Source organism: Bufo bufo, chromosome 11 (genome assembly GCF_905171765.1).
Source record: "Bufo bufo chromosome 11, aBufBuf1.1, whole genome shotgun sequence".
Taxonomy (NCBI): domain Eukaryota; kingdom Metazoa; phylum Chordata; class Amphibia; order Anura; family Bufonidae; genus Bufo; species Bufo bufo.
Genome location: NC_053399.1, coordinates 3,379,558 through 3,403,643, shown reverse-complemented (window position 1 = coordinate 3,403,643; position 24,086 = coordinate 3,379,558). Strand labels below are relative to the sequence as shown.

Genomic DNA, 24,086 nt, shown 5'->3' with positions numbered 1-24,086 from the left:
AGAGATCCCCCCCCCATAACCGGTCTCCACCCAGAGATCCCCCCCCCATAACCGGGTGCGACCCTCAGAGATCCCCCCCACATAACGGTGCGTCATCCAGAGATCCACCCCCCCCATATACGGTGCGTCATCCAGAGATCCCCCCCCATAACTGTGCGTCATCCAGAGACCACCCCCCCATAACGGGTCGCGGTCAATCCAGAGATCACCCCCCCCTAACGGTGCGTCATCCAGAGATCCCCCCCCCATAACGGTGCGTCATCCAGAGATCCCCCCCCCCATAACGGTGCGTCATCCAGAGATCACCCCCCCATAACGGTGCGTCATCCAGAGATCACCCCCCCATAACGGTGCGTCATCCAGAGATCACCATTCGTTCAAAACCCACCAAAAGCACACCTTTTGGTTCCAAATATTTTTCTTCTTATTTTCTTCCTCAAAAACCTAGGTGCGTCTTATGGGCCGGTATATTACCTTGTATTGCTGCTGCTGATTATGGTGTTCTTTAAAAAGTTCCTGTTTGTTCAGTGTTCGGAAATCTTATTGTAATGAACACATGTCCTTCTATCTCTTCTATTTATCTGTTCTGTGCAGTGCTGTTAAGAAAATGGCAAGTTTTGTATTTTGTACTTTTACTTTAGTAAAAGATGTTTTATTTAGAAAAACACTGTGCATTTCAGTTCTTGAGCATAACTGCATTTCACCATTACCAGTAATTTGTGTGTGATTTTTGCCTTGAAAATCAAGCAAATAGACCTCTAGCACAATTCCCTTTAAAATATCACATCTCATATCGTTATCGCAATTTTTAGGGCCCTAATCGCAATTGCACAAAATTCCCATATCGTGCAGCCCTAAACTGACGTACGCTGGTCACGTGGTGTTTGTGCGGTGCAGCCTGGGAATCTGGTAAAACCTCATCCTCTGCTGTAAACTCTTCTGCCGGAGTCTGCAGACCCTCCCAGTGCGGCCCACGTTATTTTTTTTCTTTTCTGACTGTCCGGTAATCTGGAATATTTGGTAATCCGGCCCCTGTACGAGTTAGTATTCTGTCTGTGCCGCCCTCACATCTAGTCCCTGTGTGATGTACAGGTGTAGTACCAGTTGACTATGTGTAGGGGGCAGTGCAGCGCTGTCTGGCTCTCTGCAGGGCACTGACTGATAGTTATGCCGCTATTAATTCCTCAGCATTGAGAGTAAAACAAGCCATTGCGCTGTCCCCCGGAGCCGCCGCAGTGTGTGATCCCCCCGCTGCGTTCTGCCCCGTGTTATCTGATGGCTTCCTGAGTGTTGGCAGCCAGGACCCCCCAGTACGGAGTGGTGTCCTGTTCCAGAGACAGGGAGGGGAGAACGAGTGCTGTACAGGTGACAGGCACTCTAATAGAGATGTCACAGCTGCCGCCCGTGGATTACATCATCTTATGTATCTCTGGAGTGGGCGACTGTCGCCTCTACATCAGACGCAGGGTGGAAACTAGTAGTGTCCATAATACACCGCTGTGCCTTGTACACGGATCTGCAGGACATCACTCCACCTCCCTACCTTCTGACAGATGAACAGAGAGAGATCCTGCAGATTATTACACCACTACAGTGCTCCAGACTAAGAAAAATACCTAGTAGCCATTGGCTCCTGAACTGAAAAATGTAGGAAATTCTATTTTTAGTCGCCAAATCGAAACCGAATCAAAATTTTGGTATCGTGACAACGCTACGCCGATCAGATCAGCATAGGGTTGTTTTGATACCAAAATTTTGATTTGCTTTAGTCACCATAAAAAAGTATTGCGACAAAAAAAAGCTGCGTGCATTTCGCATTTTATGTAACATTCGGCCCATAATAGAGCAGTCCTATTTTTTGGGGTGACTAAAAAATGGCGAATCGCATGTTTTTTATTTATTTATTTCTGTTACGGCGCTCACCGCATAGGAGATATTTTTTAATAATTTAATAGTTTGGACTTTTCGGATGCAGCGCTATGTAATATGTTTATTTATTTATTGTTTATATATTTTATATGTAAAATTGGGAAAGGGGGTATTTAAACTTAATATTTTAGGGCACTTTCACACTAGCGTTTTTCATTTCCAGCATAGAGTTCTGTCCTCGGGGGCTCTATACCGGAAAATAACTGATCAGTTTTATCCCCATGCATTCTGAATGGAGAGTTCAGGATGCATCAGGACGTCTTCAGTTCAGTCATTTTGACTGATCAGGCAAAAGATAAAACAGCAGCATGCTACGGTTTTATCTCCGGTGAAAAAAACGGAAGACTTGCCGGAATGCCGCATCTGGCATTTTTCCTCATAGCAATGTATTAGTGCCGGATACGGCATTCAAAATACCGGAATGCCGGATCCGGTAAAAATTTGTAAAAATCTACAAGACGTATCCGTCTGTCCGCATGACAAGCGGAGAGACTGATTAGTTCTTGCAATGCATTTGTGAGATGGATCCGGATGCGTCTCACAAATGCTTTCAGTCACATCCAGATCGGCGGATCCGGCAGGCAGTTCAGACGACGGAACTGCCCGCCGGATCACACTGCCGCAAGTGTGAAAATAGCCTTAGGCCTCTTTCAGACGGGCGTCACGTTTTGGCTCCGGATGCGTCCCAGGTGCATTGCGGCAAACCCACGCGGGTAGGTACGCAATTGCAGTCAGTTTTGACTGCAATTGCGTTCCGTTGTTCAGTTTTTATCGTGTAGGTGTAATGCATTTTGCACGCGCGTGATAAAAACTGACTGTGGTACCCAGACCCGAACTTCTTTACTGAAGTTCAGGTTTGGGTTCGGTGTTGTGTAGATGTAATTATTTTCCCTTATAACATGGTTATAAGGGAAAATAATAGCATTCTTTAAACAGAATGCATAGTACAATAGGGCTGGAGGGGTTAAAAAAAAAAATAATAAAAAAATAATAAAAAATTATAATTTAACTCGCCTTAATCCACTTGTTCGCGCAGCCCGGCTTCTCTTCTGTCTTCATCTGTGAGGAAAAGGACCTGTGGTGACATCACTGCGCTCATCACATGGTCCATCACATGGTCTATCACATGATCCATCACCATGGTAATGGACCATGTGATGAACTCAGTGACATCACCACAGGTCCTTTGACAGGTCCTGAAGAAAGAACAGGAGACCGGCAGCTACGCGATCAATTGGAGGAGGTGAGTTAATTAAAAAAATAATAATTTTAACCCTCATTGGCACTGCGCCACCAATGTTGATTATACTGGGGTGTTGGGGTGGGGGGGGGGGCACTGCGCCACCAATGACGATAACTGACCTGTTAATACAAATACAGGAGGCGGGTGCCGGAATCAAATAGCCGACACCTGACCTCTATGATAGGGAGCGCTGCAGTTAACCCCTCAGGTACCAGCAGAATAGTGAGTGCAGCTCTGGAGTATAATACAGGATGTAACTCAGGATCAGTACAGAATAAGTAATGTATGTACACAGTGACTGTACCAGCAGAATAGTGAGTGCAGCTCTGGAGTATAATACAGGATGTAACTCAGGATCAGTACAGGATAAGTAATGTATGTACACAGTGACTGCACCAGCAGAATAGTGAGTGCAGCTCTGGAGTATAATACAGGATGTAACTCTGCATCAGTACAGGATAAGTAATGTATGTACACAGTGACTGCACCAGCAGAATAGCGAGTGCAGCTCTGGAGTATAATACAGGATGTAACTCGGAATCAGTACAGGATAAGTAATGTATGTACACAGTGACTCCACCAGCAGAATAGTGAGTGCAGCTCTGGAGTATAATACAGGATAAGTAATGTATGTACACAGTGACTGCACCAGCAGAATAGTGAGTGCAGCTCTGGAGTATAATACAGGATGTAACTCAGGATCAGTACAGGATAAGTAATGTATGTACACAGTGACTGCACCGGCAGAATAGTGAGTGCAGCTCTGGAGTATAATGCAGGATATAACTCAGGATCAGTGCAGGTAATGTACTTATGGATCCATCTCTTTATGTATATATGACGTGGTTTGTACCCGTGTCACGTTGTGTGTCAGCCACATTCTCTTCGCTCGGTGATTTCTCAGTTGGATTCATGTCCATCAGCTTATAGATTTGTGATTAATAATTCTCTGTTATCAGCCCTTTTTCCAGGAACTGCTGCATCCTATGAAAGGCATATGCTGGTGCAATCACTATGTACATACATTACTTATCCTGTACTGATCCCGAGTTCCATCCTGTATTATACTCCAGAGCTGCACTCACTATTCTGCTGGTGCAGTCACTGTGTGCATACATTACTTATCCTGTACTGATCCTGAGTTACATCCTGTATTATACTCCAGAGCTGCACTCACTATTCTGCTGGTGCAGTCACTGTGTGCATACATTACTTATCCTGTACTGATCCTCAGTTACATCCTGTATTATACTCCAGAGCTGCACTCACTATTCTGCTGGTGCAGTCACTGTGTGCATACATTACTTATCCTGTACTGATCCTCAGTTACATCCTGTATTATACTCCAGAGCTGCACTCACTATACCTGCGTCCCTGTGACTTCACTTTCTCCCACATTATGTATGTGACGAGATCCCGAGGGATGGAGATGTTTGTGTCCCTGGTGGTTAGAACATGAAGCCAGTTATAGTGCAGGGAGCGCTGTCCGGGCGTGTGGGGGTCATGTCATCCTGTATATGCTCCGTGCCCATCGCAGTCTGCTGCCATCCCCTCTCATCAGTGCCCTGTGCCTCTCCAGTGGTGGAGTGAATGGTGGGGGTCATCATCTGTTGGCTAGTCCCACATATTAGACAGGCTCCTCTATAGACAGTGGTACCCAGCAGTCTGTGTACAGGAGAGGTCCGCTGCTGGTACTGCTACCAATGAATGCTTCACCAGCTGGCTGTTATGGCAGTGTTAGCTATGGTGTGATCATTGACTCCAGCTTATGTGCATTGTCTGAAATTGGCTACTTGCCAAGCAGCTGCTCTCATGCTTTACACTGCAGCCACACTTTATTAGTCCACAGCGACAATTAGTGACTCCAGCTTAGTTACATTATATAATGGGAGTCGAGGGCTGCAGCTTCATGGTGTCTTTGGCTGCAACCCGCGTGACCATAGATCACAGTGCAGCACCGCCTGTATCCCAGGTAATATAGGTAAATGGGACCGTGCAAGTTACTGGCACCTGAAACGCTGCTAGGTTTTTATTTTTTATTTATTTTTAAATTATTTTTAGTGGCTATGTGATCACAGCAACTTGCAGGCTGCCCCCCCCCCCCCTTATATTATTTGTAGTAGAGATAATGCACAGAGCGATCTGTGGTCACACTGCCCCTAATGTGGATCAGCTAATGAAAGATTCATACTTCCCGGCTCCTTGAATCCCATTCTTCTGGTCCCTGAATTATTTGCTTCCAGCTGGACTTGGTCACATGAGCTGCTGTGGCCAATGACTGGCTTCAGCAGTGACGTGATGTGCTGAAGCCAGTCATTGGATGCAGTGGCTCTTGTGACCATGTCCGTACCCGGCATGAAATAAACTGGGGAATAGAAGATGACAGAACCAAGGGGGTAGGACCGAAGTGGTGGTGAGTAAGTAAGTATGAATCTTTATTAACTGATCCACGCTAAGGGCCATAAATAACGTTAACCATTCCCAGAAAGGCGCATTGAGAATCTCCGCGGCCACAATCACTGATGGGTGGGGAACTGGATTTTTGAGAAACTGTTGCTTTTCTCTGCAAAACCTTGAAGTTTTATTGCTGCAGAGAGGCAGATCCCCGGGTCTGTAGCAACCTACGGTCTTCCTGGCCCGGACATAATGATATCTCTGAGAGGCGGGTGTCGGGTTTACAGCCTCAGACCTGTTGTCAAGTCCACCTCTAGGTTATTTGTCTCCCCCATGGTGACGCCGGTCCTTAGAGGGTAATAATCTGTGGTGGGTATAAGGTGTATTTAGGTAGGGACCCCCTGTCCCCCCCGCCCGCTGTCTGGATTCACATCCATAGAAGCGGCAATTATTGCCATGATTGCTGTATCCTCCAGCAGTTGAAATGCTGGCAGCGTGCGGGCGTGCTGTAAAACAAAGGGCCAAGTGGGGTGTTTGTGGGGTGAGTGATCACGCGGCCATTTTATTGCTGTTTCTGCTAAACAGTAATTATCCGGCACTCGGCAGCTTTACACTGACATTGCTGCAATTAGTCCCACAATTAGCGGCTTCACGTGGGCCGCCGCTCTGCAGTGAGAGCATGGGGCCGGCTTCTCCCGCTGCCAGCAAAGAGGTGCTCATTCAAAATCCAATCAGCCGGAAATTTCACTGCCTGCTGCCGCCCAGTGCGGCGGGATAAACCTGTGACGATGCCCAAGTAACAGTTATTTCATCCCAATAAACGAGTCCTCGTTAAATCTTTCTCGCCCTCGTGTCACTGGAGACGATGGAGGGACAGACCTGAAATATCCCTTAATTGGCTTGAAGGCTGTGTGTTCTCCGGCAGGGAATTTACACGGACATCGGCTATTTCTGGCGAGCACTTATTTGCGTCATAAAGCAGAGAGCCGCTGTGTGAGTGCGGCACCGTACCCCCAGCATTTATAACTATGGCTGTCACCCGCTGCTCCGTATGCTGATAAATTACAGGCATAGGCCGCTGTATACATGGCCGATCGCAAAGGGGATGGGGACGAGAATTGTCTCTGCTTGTCATACGTGAGGAAGGACGCTTATTATTATTTTTCATCCAGAGGTTTAAAACCTGTCTTAATATTTCTTCCAGCTGAGAGTCTGTTGCATTGTATCGGTGTAGACAATAGTTTGTGAGCCGAACACTGTGACAGTGTATCAGACCATCCATAGAGTAGAAAAAACGTGTCCTTTATTCACCCATGCCACGTTTCAGTCCGCTTAATTTTTTCAAGCAATACTTAAAGTGCCAAATACTGTATATATCGTAATTTCAGTCCCGATTAATGATTATTCTTAATTATTGTATAACGGCAAACAAATTCTAAATGGGGATCGTGTTTATAAAAACTCCTCCATCAATATAAAGTGCAACAAGTACAAATCTTACATCATGGATTGTAAATAAACGTGATCTTTAAAAAGTGTTAGAAAATACATTTCTCCATAATTGACCATTAATGAATGACGTAAGATCATCTGTGAAATATTAGAACATACGGATACCGTCCGGTGTTAATCATATTCATGAGAAGTGCCGTCGTGCCTCCATGGTCACACGTTATAAATGTTTTTCTTCTCTCTTGCAGTAGTCGGTCGGACCCATGGCAGATTCCTCTAGCGACTCTGAGTCCCACCTACGGTCCCGTGCAAACAGGAGGGGTCCCCTCCGGGCGTCTCACTTGCATACACGGCCACGAGGAGTGGGGGATGTCTCTGAAAAGATCCATAAGCTGGCCGACACATTGCAGGTGCTTCACTTTGTCCTCTTCATCCTGTCACCGCCCCTGATACTTCATGATGTCCGCATTAGTGGTCCCTGGATTTTCTAATCAAAGGCCACCAGTTGTACTAGACACAATAGAGACATGAGGGTCTTCCTAGTGAGTGTGCACTGTGTGAGGGAACTGCAGACATCGTCTCTATTTGCAGACATGACTTCCATCATACAGGACTGTATATTCTTCTGCAGATCCATCAGCTCAAGGGGGGCTGTTTATGGTGGTCTGTATTCTACTGTAGGTGTCAGTCCTGTGTCTTTAGCAGAGCTAAGAGGGAACTGGTTTACTCAGAAGAGACCGTGCTCTTATCATCAGCCTTCTATGTAGTGTCACTATAGGAATACACTTGGTTTTCCCATTTATCCCCTGTCTCGCCATCCCAGTTCCTATTGTTTTTGTTATTTGCAGTTTCCTGATTTTTTTGAGGGGAAAGTTTATCTTTTCTTCTCTTTTAAGGACACCAGCCGGAATCTGAAGCAAGTTGACGAGATGCTTGGACAGTACAGGGAGTACAACTCTGATCAGACTGAAGCTATCACCACTGTAAGTTGTCAGCTGCCAAGACTCATTGTTGTCATCTATAAATTACAGGAGCCATGTTACTTACTGGTGTGATAGTCTGTCTTCTGCAGGAAGCATAAATTACTCTATATGGGGTGATATAATGTCTTCTGCAGGTTACAGGAGGTATATGTTACTCTATATGGGGTGATATAATGTCTTCTGCAGGTTACAGGAGGTATATATTACTCCATAAGGGTGATATAATGTGCTCTGCAGGTTACAGGAGGTATATATTACTCCATAGGGGTGATATAATGTCTTCTCCAGGTTACAGGAGGTATATATTACTCTGTAGGGGTGATATAATGTCTTCTACAGGTTACAGGAGGTATATATTACTCTGTAGGGGTGATATAATGTCTTCTACAGGTTACAGGAGGTATATATTACTCTATGGGGTGATATAATGTCTTCTACAGGTTACAGGAGGTATATATTACTCTATGGGGTGATATAATGTCTTCTACAGGTTACAGGAGGTATATATTACTCCGTAGGGGTGATATAATGTCTTCTACAGGTTACAGGAGGTATATGTTACTCTATATGGGGTGATATAATGTCTTCTGCAGGTTACAGGAGGTATATATTACTCCATAGGGGTGATATAATGTCTTCTACAGGTTACAGGAGGTATATATTACTCTGTAGGGGTGATATAATGTCTTCTCCAGGTTACAGGAGGTATATATTACTCCATAGGGGTGATATAATGTCTTCTACAGGTTACAGGAGGTATATATTACTCTGTAGGGGTGATATAATGTCTTCTCCAGGTTACAGGAGGTATATATTACTCTATATGGGGTGATATAATGTCTTCTGCAGGTTGCAGGAGGTATATATTACTCTGTAGGGGTGATATAATGTCTTCTCCAGGTTACAGGACGTATGTTACTCTATTTGGGGGTGATATAATGTCTTCTGCAGGTTACAGGAGGTATATATTACTCCATAGGGGTGATATAATGTCTTCTGCAGGTTACAGGAGGTATATATTACAGTACTCCATAGGGGTGATATAATGTGCTCTGCAGGTTACAGGAGATATATTACTCTGTAGGGGTGATATAATGTCTTCTGCAGGTTACAGGAGGTATATACTACTCTGTAGGGGTGATATAATGTCTTCTGCAGGTTACAGGAGGTATATACTACTCTGTAGGGGTGATATAATGTGCTCTGCAGGTTACAGGAGGTATATATTACTCTATATGGGGTGATATAATGTCTTCTCCAGGTTACAGGAGATATATTACTCTATATGGGGTGATATAATGTCTTCTGCAGGTTACAGGAGGTATATACTACTCTGTAGGGGTGATATAATGTCTTCTCCAGGTTACAGGAGGTATATATTACTCTGTAGGGGTGATATAATGTCTTCTACAGGTTACAGGAGGCATATATTACTCTATATGGGGTGATATAATGTCTTCTACAGGTTACAGGAGGCATATATTACTCTATATGGGGTGATATAATGTCTTCTACAGGTTACAGGAGGCATATATTACTCTATATGGGGTGATATAATGTCTTCTCCAGGTTACAGGGGGTATATATTACTCTGTAGGGGTGATATAATGTCTTCTCCAGGTTGCAGGAGGCATATATTACTCCATAGGGGTGATATAATGTCTTCTACAGGTTACAGGAGGTATATATTACTCCATAGGGGTGATATAATGTCTTCTGCAGGTTACAGGAGGTATATGTTACTCTATATGGGGTGATATAATGTCTTCTCCAGGTTACAGGAGGTATATATTACTCTGTAGGGGTGATATAATGTCTTCTCCAGGTTACAGGAGGTATATATTACTCTGTAGGGGTTATATAATGTCTTCTCCAGGTTACAGGAGGTATATATTACTCTATGGGGTGATATAATGTCTTCTCCAGGTTGCAGGAGGCATATATTACTCTATGGGGTGATATAATGTCTTCTCCAGGTTGCAGGAGGTATATATTACTCTGTAGGGGTGATATAATGTCTTCTCCAGGTTACAGGAGGTATATATTACTCTATATGGGGTGATATAATGTCTTCTGCAGGTTGCAGGAGGTATATATTACTCCATAGGGGTGATATAATGTCTTCTGCAGGTTACAGGAGGTATATATTACAGTACTCCATAGGGGTGATATAATGTGCTCTGCAGGTTACAGGAGATATATTACTCTGTAGGGGTGATATAATGTCTTCTGCAGGTTACAGGAGGTATATACTACTCTGTAGGGGTGATATAATGTGCTCTGCAGGTTGCAGGAGGTATATATTACTCTGTAGGGGTGATATAATGTCTTCTACAGGTTACAGGAGGTATATACTACTCTGTAGGGGTGATATAATGTCTTCTCCAGGTTACAGGAGGTATATATTACTCTATATGGGGTGATATAATGTCTTCTGCAGGTTGCAGGAGGTATATATTACTCCATAGGGGTGATATAATGTCTTCTGCAGGTTACAGGAGGTATATATTACAGTACTCCATAGGGGTGATATAATGTGCTCTGCAGGTTACAGGAGATATATTACTCTGTAGGGGTGATATAATGTCTTCTGCAGGTTACAGGAGGTATATACTACTCTGTAGGGGTGATATAATGTGCTCTGCAGGTTGCAGGAGGTATATATTACTCTGTAGGGGTGATATAATGTCTTCTCCAGGTTGCAGGAGGTATATACTACTCTGTAGGGGTGATATAATGTCTTCTCCAGGTTGCAGGAGGTATATATTACTCTGTAGGGGTGATATAATGTCTTCTCCAGGTTGCAGGAGGTATATATTACTCTGTAGGGGTGATATAATGTCTTCTGCATCGTCCTAAGCTGTATTTGCTGAGGTACAGCAGTAAATGTCGGGGGAATAGATAACAGTGGAGGAGTCGGTGCTAGTGTCGGTCACGGCTGTTCTACCATCTTCCTGCGATCACCGGCCTGTCTTATTGGGGTTTGGATGCTGTTCACACGCTTGACCTCCTGAGAGCAATTAAAGGGGCCTGATATGTGATGAAAACTCAGCTCCCCATCTAGTCGCACAGTCTGTAATTAGCTGTGATAATTGGCTGCGTGGGAAGTGGCTGTCAGACGAGGAGGCAGGTGATGTGATTTTGGGAGCAGCATCAGTCTGCAGTGTGGGAACAGGGGCGCCGGGGGGGGGGGGAGGTTCAGAAGATGTTCCCTGATACAAACACTCTACATGTTTCAGGGGGAACAAGTCATTATGAGGGTGACCTCCAGCCGTGCGTGAAATGGCATGAAGCATTCCCTTTTCTATTTGTGGGTTCTTTTCTACGAAACATTGTTCCCATGTCGGCAGAATAAATCCTGATTCCTCCCCCATAACAAGATTCTCTCTGATCGCTGTCAAAATGCTGCTATCGAGTTCTGCAACTTTCCTCTGAAAGATATACCAGTCTGAATCTCGGTTACTCTGGTACCAAATGGGCCATGTCTCTAAATTATTGTGGTGCATCTCTGGCTGGGTGCCATAACTGAGGATTTGGTTATGATTTTTGCTATTTTTCTGGTTAAATACTAATAAATGTGCCAAGCCGAACTGATCTGTCCCCGTGCCGTCATTCTCCACTGGCGCCACCTACTACGTTTTTGAAAAGTTCTGAGCACGGTGCAAACCCCACCTAAAGCTGCACATTTTTGCGCAAGTGGGGTCTTCGCCATAACTGTGACTTTTGAACACAAGTTGTGCTCCAGTTTAAGATCCCTGCTTACAGTATCTTAATATGAACATTCGTCATTACATCCAGAGGTTAAAAACTAGTACAGACCTTATTATACCTCTCACAGCTGAGGGTTTGTTACATCTGTGGGCGGAGCGTTCAGCTAAGAGGGGGTTTTCTAGACTGACTACAGTTATAATGAGCATTATTGGAATGACCCTGTTCACTTACAGCAAGCAGACATGTTGAAGTGTTGAGCAATTGAAACGTAAAATATGTTAAAAACTGTAACGATTTATTAAATATTAACAAAAATGTATTTAGATAACATTAGAAACCCCCTGAAGGATTCAGCAGCCTCGTCCTACTGGCCACCCTTACTATTTATTTCCACTGCAGCATGGGGGGTTTCCATGGGGGTTTCCATGGACATCCATGTAATCTATGCAGCTTCTGGGTGGGGGCTGCGAATCTGTACACACATTTCATTGATAATTAGAACTTCTGTCACCTCCAGCTCAAAGAAACCCTGGAGCAGTCCATCGAACAGCTGAGAAGCCAACGCCTGTCCCGCCTGTCTGGATTTCGGAGCGCCTCTCTGTCCAGCTTGTGTGCAAGTGACCTGGACGCTACAACAGGTCAGCCCTGGGGTTTGTGAGACTTTAGTACAGCAGCAAGATAAATCACGTAGGCAGTCTGTATTTTATATGAAATACGTCATGGGTTTTTGTTTTGCAGTTACTGGAAATCGACGCCTTCAACCGACCTCTCCCCTCAAAGACTACAGTGATGTGGGGTTGAATAGACGGCGGCGGTCTCGCTCGGCTAGTGTGCGCTTTGTTGATGAGCCTGGTGATCCTGATCAGGTGAGATGAGCAGAGATTGGGGGGTCTTCTGACACATCCTGATTTACTATGTGATGGGGACTAATAATTGTAGATGTTTTTTTTTTTTCATTTCTGTGTTTTGCAGCTTCATTCTTTGCACCAGTCTCTGCGGGATCTGAGCAGTGACCAATTGAGGATCAATGGTGACCTGAGCAGAGAACTCGCCCATAGAAACAGGTGAAACATTCTTGGTGTTCTGAGAGGGTTTTCAAAGATTTCTTTTTAAAATCAAGACATGTATAGACTTCTGCAGCGTGAAAATTCACACCATGAGGGGTTTGTTGCAGAGTTTGTTCAAATCTAAAACATCAAGTGACACTGATTTAAAATTCTCACCATAGGTCAAGTTGTGTGCCCGTTTTGTTGCTGAAATTTTCTGTAGAGTGTGGATGACATATTTTTTTTTAAAATCTCATCCATTTTTCTTCTAATGTAGACGCTATGGATTTCTCGTGCATGGCATTGGGGGACACAGCACCATGGGTATATGTCCAACTACCACTTGGACATATACCCATGGTGCTGTGTCCCCCAATGCCTACTACGAGAAAAGGATTTTATGGTGAGTACAAAAAATCCAATTTTATCACATGCGGTTCCGTTATGAAGTTTATGCCACCTGTACCTTTTACTTCCCCATTGCTCCGCTTCCTGCTGGTCCTGCGGTGAACACATGCGGTTCATCATTCATTTATCCACTGCAGTCAGTCTTTGGCCTCAGTGGCCATGTGGCATGAACAGCAAAACGGTTCTTTTCACTGGTCATGTGAATAATGAACATGGGGTCATTGCGCAGGACTTTGAAAGGGCAGGTTCCTGCTGTGAGTTGACATTTAAAGTAATCTTGGAAAGCTGCTTTAATGCACTTTGTCATCTGAAGAACCCCAGTAAGTGTATAAACCAGTCTTGGGCATGTGCAGTACAGCCTTCCGGCATAGGATGGGAAGAATCGGCTGGACAAAAAACCCTGTGCAGAGCAGGTTTTTAAGTGTCCGATTCTTGACATATTTGCCTGTTGTGGCCTGACCTGCGCCAACTCCATCATAGTTAATAGGGCTGACAGGGATTCTGGTAGCATCCGGAGATCTCCGACAGAATACAGTGCCACAAATATGAAAGTAGCCTTAAAGGGATTCTGTCACCTGGATTTTAGCTATAGAGATTTTCACATCATCATATCAGTCTCCACAAGTTAGTTTAAAATATACTAGTCTTACCCCCATCTGTCTTGTTATTTAGGGTAAAAATCACTTTTATTAATATGCAATTGCGCAGACGGCTGGCGCATGTGCGCTTGCTTCGGTGAGGCTGCTGCCAGGACACCACGCGGGCCTGAACCAGTGTAACCAGGGCGCATGCGGGAGACTACGGCGCACTAGAAGAGGAGTGAATAATTAACAGAGGGGCGCTGCTGAGCTCCGAGATAATGGGCGCGGCTGGGCTCCAACGGACAGAGGGACAGCCCCTTGGGCTCCTTATAGAGGTAATTTGCATATTAATAAAAGCGATTTTTTTTTTTTTTTTTTTTTTTTTTACCCTAAATAACAAGACAGATGGGGGTAAGACTAGTATATTTTAAACTAACTCGTGGAGACTGATGTGATGATGTGAAAATCTCTATAGCTAAAATCCAGGTGACAGAATCCCTTTAATCCAGCATAAAACATTTCCAAAAATAGTCATGTGACAGATTAGCAGGACTTTACCTGATAGTCTGGCACTTCAGTTCCGTAGTATGGCCTTTGTCGGTGATACATGTATAATTAAACTTCTGTGACATTCTACGTTCGTAAATTGCTTGATCTTCTTGCAGAACTGAAGCTGAAACCAAGAAAGCCCTCCAGGAATTAAATGTCCGCCTTGATCAAGCCCAGCACCAGGAATCTGTGAGTGTCAGTGCATTGATGACTTGTGTCCTTTGTGACAGGGGAGGCGGTAACGGGAGCAGCGGACATTTATCCATTGCCCCTGGTGTGTGGTCGCCTGTCGCCTCTGTGATTGACACTTGTGCCTTCCTGTGTTTCCCTATGTTATGGCTTTTATCTGACAAAAGCAGTTTATTACAGAGAGGTGCGAGTATTGGAGCGCTCCTCAGTCACGGCTCCCATCACACTCCTGTCACTACAGTGCTGCCTTAGGAAGTTATGCTGGTTTATTGGAGACGTCGGCTGTAATACCACATGTTGTCCCTAAGTTGATATTACCCATTTATTTTGGTCCCCTCCATTGACTTTCATATATGGATTGGTTGGTCATCCATGTTTATTATCACAGGTCTGGACCATGAAATTGTAGATATACTGTACGTTTTGGAGCTGGTTGTAGGACCAGGTTCCCTGTGCCAGATCAATCTGAGATGGCAGTTCCCTTTTGTAGTGTCCATCTTGGTATCACTTTTTGATGATCAGTATACTCGGAGCTATATATATGTGTCCTGTAAATTCCTCAGCAGACTCCGGCTTCTGCAGTACCATTCACAGATTACTGACTGTCTGGTGACAGCAGCGAGTACTCCCCTTCAGCCCTGCAGGAGTATTCTGCTGTAAGGTAAAAAAGTTTTAAAAAAATATTGCTGGTTGTATCGTTAGGTCTCCGAGCGAGTGGAGCGGCGGCTGCAGCAACTGGAGCAGGAGCTGAGAACAGAGCGGCAACAGGCCGAGAGACGACAGGATCACCTGGGCCATGTGTCCACTCATCTGCAGGGGGTGAGGCTTGGGCTTTGTCAGTCTCGTGTATTCACATCTCCATTCTTTTTGCACATGGTATTTTGTGGGGCTTGTGTCATGTTCAAATTCTATATTCAATACTCTGCACGGTTCATAGGATGGGCTGATGTCAGTAGAGCATGCAAAAAATATGGGCCCCATGATTGTCGTCTGTATATGGTTCAGAATTTGCATCTGAAATACGGCAGAACACATGGATGAAATAACAGCTGAATGCAGGCGCAGCCGTCCGTGTAGAGCTCCATAAGTGAGCGTGTAGACCCCGCCACGTTTGTTTCTTTAGTATTGATCACAAATAATCTGCAGGTTTACTGCTACTATTCTGATAAATTGTATCATCACCCCCATCCTTCATCAGCTGCCCATACACGTAATGATGATCAGTAATGACTCCTGCTGTGTAACTGTTGTTTACCTCAATCGGTTCCATTGATTAATAAGCGTTCCTTTGCTCATTACAGATTTGGGACTTTGGGTCGTTTAACATGGGCAGATTCCTACCTGTGTAGCGAGCGGCAACTGATTATATAGCAAATCAGCCGGCACTGGATAAAGGCTGTTCACATGGGCGGATGTTTGCCTGACTATTGTTTTTTTACATTATTGTTGGTATCACATCTCCTGTTTACATGAGGCGATGTGCTGCCGACAAAATATTGTTTTTATGCCGCCATTAACCCCTTAAGTACCCATGACGTACATGTACTTCATGGGGATCGGGCGGGTGCAGGAGCTGCGTCCGCCCAATCAGCGGCAGGGGTCCGGCAGTCACTGATAGCCGAACCCCTGCTGCATGAGCCAGGATCGGTGAAACCACTGATGCCGGTGCATTAACCCTTCATGTGCCACAGTCAGCGCTGACCGCGGCTCGTGCGATGTCGGGCATGGATCGGCGCTGCTATTGTGTCCCCGTGCTGCTGTGACGGGGACCTGATGGCATGGAAGGCAGCCCGATGCCATCCTTAGGCATCGGGGCTACCTTCCGATGGAGAGCCTGTGAGATCCAGCCCCCTGGATCTAACAGGCAGGAAGCTGCACTGTGTAATACACTTACAGCCAATGCATTCCAATACAGAAGTATTGGAATGCATTGTAAAGGAGATCAGACTCCCAAAAGTTGAAGTCCCAAAGTGGGAGGAAAAAAAAAAGTTAAGTTAAAAAAAATAAAATAAAATATTGTGCTAAATAAACAATTACCTTATAAATAATAATCACCTTACCTTACTCACTTTTTTTGGAGTTTCTACTCTAGGGGTGCATCAGGAGGGCTTCAAATGGGACATGGTGTCAAAAAAACAGTCCAGCAAAATCTGCCTTCCAAAAACCGTATGTCGTTCCTTTCCTTCTGCGCCCTGCCGTGTGCCCGTACAGCGGTTTACGACCACATATGGGGTGTTTCTGTAAACTACAGAATCAGGGACATAAATATTGAGTTTTGTTTGGCTGTTAACCCTTGCATTGTAACTGGAAAAAATGGATAAAAATGGAAAATCTGTCAAAAAAGTGAAATTCTGAAATGTCCTCTCTAGTTTCCATTAATTCTTGTGGAACACCTAAAGGGTTAACAAAGTTTGTAAAATCAGTTTTGAATACCTTGAGAGGGGTTAGTTTCTAGAATGGGGTCATTTTTGGGTGGTTTCTATTATGTAAGCCTCACAAAGTGACTTCAGACCTGAACTGGTCCTGAAAAAGTGGGTTTTGAAAATTTTCTGAAAAATTTCAAGATTTACTTCTAAGCCTTCTAACGTCCCCAAAAAATAAAATGGCGTTCCCAAAATGATTCAAACATGAAGTTGACATATGGGGAATGTAATAACTATTTTTAGAGGTATTACTATCTATTATAAAAGTTGAGAAATTGAAATTTGGAAATTTGCTAATATTTCCCAATTTTTGGTAAATTTAGAATTTTTTTTATGAATAAAAATTATTATTTTCTGACTCCATTTTACCAGTATCAATCTCAGAATGGCCTAGATAAGTAAAAGCGTTTTAAAGTTGTCACCACATAAAGTGACACTGGTCAGATTTGCAAAAAATGGCCTGGTCCATAAGGTGAAATATGGCCGTGTCCTTAAGGGGTTAAAGATCCCTGATCAGGGAGGAGAGCACAGGCACATGTGAAGGACCCTGTAGACAAGGGGCTACTCACCAGATGTCATTGTATTGGCGCACAATCGCCCATTCAGTCTTGGATTGTAGATGGGTTCCCTGCTGCGCACGGCCTCTCCAGTGGTGGGACCCACCCGAGCATGAAGAAGGCGGCGCTGCATGGAGGAAGACTCCCAATGTGGGTTTGAAGTAAAGTATATTTTGGTGCAGAAACAACACTTTTCAGGGCCGCACTAACCCCGTCATCAGGCAGTGACACACGGCCACCTTCTTCTCCTTCATGCTGAAGCATAGCCATTAAAGAGCTGTCAGCTGATTGGAGGTGGGGTCTTTTCCATTGACAATTTGCCCATGTAAACGGCCCTTTAGTATAAGGACGCCGGCACATGTTCAGCTTGGGCTCGGTAGCTGCACTAGCCGTTCTGCACATGTTCATGCCATGGCTCGTTCCACAACCTATAGCCCAAATGTTTCTTGTTACTGGGGCATTACTTTGTGAGAAATCCATGAGCAGCAATTGATAGAAATGATGTCTGCAGTTATTGTAAATGTGTGAGCTGTCGGCAGATCTCTTCAGTGAGTGTGGCCCTCAAACAACCAATGTCTTATGTGTATGGAGCTTTAATGCTGTCCTCTATTTCCTGCCGCCATCCTCCGTACCCCTCTATTATTGGGGTCACAATCGCCGTGTCACCTCTCACAAGACTCTTCTCTTGTTCTGATCACTCAGCACCAACCAGGAACACAAAAAGCGCGTCTGCAGGAGGGTGACGCTTTCATCCGGCAATTTGATTGTATTCTGTCAAATCTTCCCCCTTTTCATTTGTCTGTGGTGCTCTTGTCTGGCTCAGCCTGAGCGTGTTAATATTCTCCTCCACCGCCTGGCTTTTCTAATGGAAATATGCACACTTAAAAGGGAAGAGAGAGAGATTGTTGTTATTAAAGGTTTAAAGATGCCCCGGGGACGCTCCATTACCGTTCACACTGTTCCTCGTGATTTAAAACCGTTTAGGGCAATCAGGATCCTGGAGTCGCTAGGAGAATGGCGCAGCCACTTGTAAGGGATTTTCAAAAAGAGCAAGCTCTGCTCGACATGAAGGAGCAGATGAGGGATGGTAGGCACGTGGTGGGTGGCAGAATGATGCCCCTATGCTGCGGGACCACGGGATTCACTTTTCCTTCCATTTTTTACTGTCCCTTCATGCCTCTTCTTCCTTAGAACATAAAGCATTGATTTACATATTTTGCAGGGTTATGAAACATGCTGGGAGTTGTAGTGTTAAAACACTTAAAGAGCCATAGGTTGCAGAAAATGTACATTTTTATCTAGATGTCATGTTGTGTAACTGGTCTGAGATATTCTCCAGTCCCCTACAGATCTGCACTCACTCATATTTTATACTCTAGTCACATCCAGAACTGCAGTTACACCTATGCTGTTTACAGACCAGGCCCCTGCAGAGCTGCAGTCACAATTCTGCAGGCTATCACTTGAGTACACGTAGGATCTTTCTGATAAAGCTTTCATGAGCGGAACAAAGCCTAACCCAGAATAAAAAATGATTGTACTGATCGGTACAATATAATAAAATACAGTTAGAATATACTACACAGAGCCGTATATATCAGTATACGCCATTGGCCAATGGCACAGCGCTAGTCTACTATTGTAATGGCCTCGTGACAGCAGGTGACCGCGCAGCACACAAGCAGTAATCTGTAGCCGCTACGGCCTCTGCTTCACATGCCACTTTCTCGAGAGCTTCTATCTTGGCTGATTTCCTATAAACCATTGCCCTTTGTTGCATTGCTCTGTGGGAGATGATTTCGGCCTGCATCAGTTTATTGTAATCTGGAATATCTCTAGTTGCCACTGATGGCCCCTTGTTTTTGCATGCAAGACGCACAGGGTTAGTGACATGAAACTGGGACACCTTTTCTTTAAACGTGTGTGAGGCGTGCTGACTTATGGTGTATGTGACTACTTACTGCTGTCCCTTGTCTTACTACAGGAACTGAAAAAACGGGAATCCAAGTCTGATGAGGTGGAGGCATCACTGAGGGACAAGCTTGGGAAGCTGGAGAGTGACAAGAGCCAGGTACGGTGCCAAATACCCATCTTCCATAATGATGATTTCCACACAAAAAAGTAGACACTTGTGAGGGGAACATAAAGACACAGGATCACAAAGCTTGTTCATCTGACCTCTTTCCAGTGCAGCCAATAATTCTGCAGCGGGTTTAGTGTACGGTATGTGGCGGTGTGATCTCATTGAATTCTGCAGCATGTGTGGGGTTTAGAGTACAGGTTGGTACATGGCGGTGTGATCTCATTGAATTCTGCAGCATGTGTAGGGTTTAGGTTGAGGTTGGTACATGGTGGTGTGATCTCATTGAATTCTGCAGCATGTGTGGGGTTTAGGTTGATGAGTGCATGTGCATGTTGGTAAGTGCAAGATAATGCACCTGGGGCGTAAAAACCCAAGAGCAGTGATACAGTCCTAACCTCAGTATCTGAGGAAAGGGATTTAGGGGTTATTATTTCAGAAGACTTAAAGGTAGGCAGACCATGTCATAGAGCAGCAGGAGATGCTAGCAGAATGCTGGGGTGTATAGGGAGAGGCATTACCAGTAGACAGAGGGGGGCGCTCATGCCGCTCTACAGAGCACTAGTGAGACCTCATCTGGAGTATTGTGCGCAGTACTGGAGACCATATCTCCAGAAGGATATTGATACTTTGGAGAGAGTTCAGAGAAGAGCTACTAAACTAGTCCATGGATTGCAGGATAAAACTTACCAGGAAAGGTTAAAGGACCTTAACATGTATAGCTTGGAAGAAAGACGAGACAGAGGGGAGATGAGAGAAACTGCTAAATACATAAAGGGAATCAACAAGGTAAAAGAGGAGAGAAGATTTACAGGAAGAAAAACTACCACAAGAGGACATAGTGTTAAATTAGAGGGGCAAAGGGTTAACAGTAATATCAGGAAGTATTACTTTACTGAGAGAGTAGTGGATGCATGGAATAGCCTTCCTGCAGAAGTGGTAGCTGCAAATACAGTGAAGGAGGTTAAGCATGCATGGGATAGGCATAAGGCCATCCTTCATATAAGATAGGGCCAGGGGCTATCCATAGTATTCAGTATATTGGGCAGACTGGATGGGCCAAATGGTTCTTATCTGCCGACACATTCTAGGCTTCTATGTTTCTAGGTTGAGGTTGGTACTTGGCGGTGTGATCTCATTGAATTCTGCAGCATGTGTGGGGTTTAGGGTAGAGGTAGGTCCGTGGCAGTGTGATCTCTCTCGTTCATTGTGGTTCGTTTGCATGTAATTTTTTATTCCTTCTCTGCCCTTGTTCAAGTTGAAGGAGGATTTGGAGAGATACCGGAGGAGGCTGGATCAGACGGAAGGAAGCCGGGAAGCTCTGCTCTGCCAGGTGCTGCCTGTATATTGTGACGTCTGTGACTGTAAAGTTGGCCACACACAGTCCTCTCTTGTTGGCAGATTGGGCCGACACTCCAGAGTATGTGGAGAGCTCCTGACTCTCCCCAGTCAGATGATGTCGAGAGACACAAAGATCGAGTGAAATGAATATTTTGGCCCGATCCTTTTGTTCTCCAGGCAGATGAGCTGTTTCTAGAAGTGTCTGGCAGAAGCTTCTTCCGCTCTCTCCATAGAATATAGGGGTGCACCGAAATGAAAATTCTGGTCCGAAACCGAAAATTCTGGATGTCCTTGACCGAAAACCGAAACCGAAACTGCCTTATTGCCCAAATACTTTTAAAATACTTTTTTTTTAATGATTTTATTAATAATTCTTTTTCATGAATTTAATAAATCATATTATATATGGAGAAGGGGATCTGTGGGTGGCTCTGTTATGGAGAGGGGGATCTGTGGGTGGCTCTGTTATGGAGAGGGGGATCTGTGGGTGGCTCCGTTATGGAGAGGGGGATCTGTGGGTGGCTCCGTTATGGAGAGGGGGATCTGTGGGTGGCGCTGTTATGGAGGGGGGGATCTGTGGGTGGCTCTGTTATGGAGAGGGGGATCTGTGGGTGGCTCCGTTATGGAGAGGGGGATCTGTGGGTGGCGCTGTTATGGAGGGGGGGATCTGTGGGTGGCTCTGTTATGGAGAGGGGGATCTGTGGGTGGCGCTGTTATGGAGAGGGGGATCTGTGGGTGGCGCTGTTATGGAGAGGAGGATCTGTGGGTGGCGCTGTTATGGAGAGGGGGATCTGTGGGTGGCGCTGTTATGGAGAGGGGGATCTGTGGGTGGCGCTGTTATGGAGAGGGGGATCTGTGGGTGGCGCTGTTATGGAGAGGGGGATCTGTGGGTGGCGCTGTTATGGAGAGGGGGATCTGTGGGTGGCGCTGTTATGGAGAGGGGGATCTGTGGGTGGCGCTGTTATGGAGAGGGGGATCTGTGGGTGGCGCTGTTATGGAGAGGGGGATTTGTGGGTGGCTCTGTTATGGAGGGGGGGGATCTGTGGGTGGCTCTGTTATGGAGGGGGGGGGATCTGTGGGTGGCGCTGTTATGGAGAGGGGGATCTGTGGGTGGCGCTGTTATGGAGGGGGGGGATCTGTGGGTGGCTCTGTTATGGAGAGGGGGATCTGTGGGTGGCGCTGTTATGGAGAGGGGGGATCTGTGGGTGGCGCTGTTATGGAGGGGGGGATATGTGCACTGTTATGGGCATAACAGTGCACAGATCCCCCCTCCCCATAGCAGTGCCATAGACCGATCCCCCTACCCATAACAGCCCCGGCCCTGCTGCTCACAGCAGACTAATCACTCACTGCATCTTTATTTTACCTTACAATCGTGACGCTCCAGTAACAACTGTGCAGGCAGAGCGGAGGGCGGCGTAACGTCACTTACTCACGTGACGCACCTGCTCCGCCCACTTTATGAATAAAGGAGGCGGAGCAGGCGCGTCAAGTAAGTGACGTTACGCTGCCCTCCGCTCTGCCTGCAGAGTTGTTACTGGAGCGTCACGATTGTAAGGTAAAATAAAGATGCAGTGACTTAAAGTAAACCGCCCGCCCGCAGATGGTGAGCGACAAACCCCACACCCCATATTTTCGGCCGATATGTAACAATATCGGCCGAAATGGATTAGGTACATTTTCGGCTGCCGGAATTTCGGTGCACCCCTAGAATATACATATATGTGTATAGGGAAGCTGGACGGAGTGCTGACTGTGTAGGAGACCTTAACATGTGAACAGTCGCTGAATTATCTGTAAAACAATGTGATCTGTACAAGAGCTTCTCAGGCAAAGCCATTCTATGGGTAAACAGCGGCTTGGGTATTCTGCATATGGTAACGTGCACTCCCATCAGCCTGTGATTATATAATGGGAATAAATAAGGGAATTGCTGGTAATACAATGACATTGTTTAAGCCACATGGCGATGATGGTTAAAGAGTATATATGTCTCTTTGACTTATAGGCTATGGACATCTTAGGGGCATGTTTTATTATTTTCCAGCGCTTATCCTCTGTAGCCTTTCACTGTCCATTGGCTTATTTTCATCTAAAGCGCTTTTACGCGATCTGGCCAGTTCATTATTATTGCGTACACCCTTTCCGAGTAATTGTCCTGTGGGAATGTTCTCCTGATCACCTCACAGTCAAGCTAAATAATCATTTATGTGGTGACCCGATGGTTGCATCACATCCTCCTGTGTAAACTGGGATTTGCTGGTGAGAAACAATGAAGCTGTGTGTGGAGGAATGATCGTAGTATTGACCACTGATCCCCATACAGAGGAGAAATGCCACTCACACAAGCGGACAATGAGTAATGAAAGGTTTGTTCCTGATAGTTACACGTGTAAGGCTACTTTCACACCTGCGTTAGGTGCGGCTCCGTCTGGTATCTGCACAGACGGATCCGCACCTATAAATGCAAACGATGGTATCCGCTCAGTACGGATCCGTCTGCTTAACTTAGTCAAAAAAAAGTCTAAGTCTAAGTCAAACGGATCCGTCCTGACTTTACATTGACGGATTTGTTTACAATTGCACCAATATTGTGTCAATGTAGACGGATCCGTCCCCATTGACTTACATTGTAAGTCAGGAAGGATCCGTTCGGCTCCGCACCGCCAGGCGGACACCAAACGCTGCAAGCAGCGTTTTGGTGTCCGTCTCTAGAGCGGAATGGAGGTGAAACGGAGCCCAACTGATGCATTCTGAACGGATCCGCATCCATTCAGAATTCATTGGGGCTAAACTGATCCGTTTGGAGCCGCTTGTGAGAGCCTTGAAACGGATCTCACAGGCGGACCCTGAAACGGCAGTGTGAAAGTAGCCTTAAAGGACCCTTAGCATGAAGCCTTATCAAAATGATAAGAATTTAGTTTAAAGAGGACCTGCCCCCCCTCCTGCCTTTGTTGATAGCTCCATGCATTCCCCATGTAATAACAATTCTGGAGCCTCCATTCTTATGTCTCTATGTTGTGCCATTCCTGTAATATTCCTGCTAGAAGGTCTGAATGAATTGCTGTTAGTGGGGGTACAGAGGGGTGTTACCAGTTGGGGGGTGTACCTGCACAGGCTGAATCTATCCAATCAGTGCTGCCATTTTCAGACTGTGCAGGGACACCGCCAACTGGTTCCCCCCCTCTGTACCCTCACTG

At 45.4% G+C, this 24,086-nt stretch overlaps 1 protein-coding gene across 3 annotated transcripts in view; it reads left to right on the top strand.

Annotated features, from left to right (window-relative positions):
* CEP128 (centrosomal protein 128) overlaps positions 1–24,086 on the top strand; it is a 182,941-nt gene that overhangs the window by 52,349 nt on the left and 106,506 nt on the right. For all 3 annotated transcript variants that reach the window (XM_040411239.1, XM_040411241.1, XM_040411238.1), the window contains exons 2-10: positions 7,267–7,428; positions 7,915–8,001; positions 12,230–12,350; positions 12,451–12,578; positions 12,685–12,776; positions 14,413–14,485; positions 15,188–15,304; positions 19,450–19,536; positions 20,804–20,878. In XM_040411239.1, coding sequence (XP_040267173.1) covers positions 7,282–7,428; positions 7,915–8,001; positions 12,230–12,350; positions 12,451–12,578; positions 12,685–12,776; positions 14,413–14,485; positions 15,188–15,304; positions 19,450–19,536; positions 20,804–20,878 — 927 coding nt within the window. In that variant the 5' untranslated portion in view covers positions 7,267–7,281. The remainder of the gene's footprint in view (positions 1–7,266; positions 7,429–7,914; positions 8,002–12,229; positions 12,351–12,450; positions 12,579–12,684; positions 12,777–14,412; positions 14,486–15,187; positions 15,305–19,449; positions 19,537–20,803; positions 20,879–24,086) is intronic.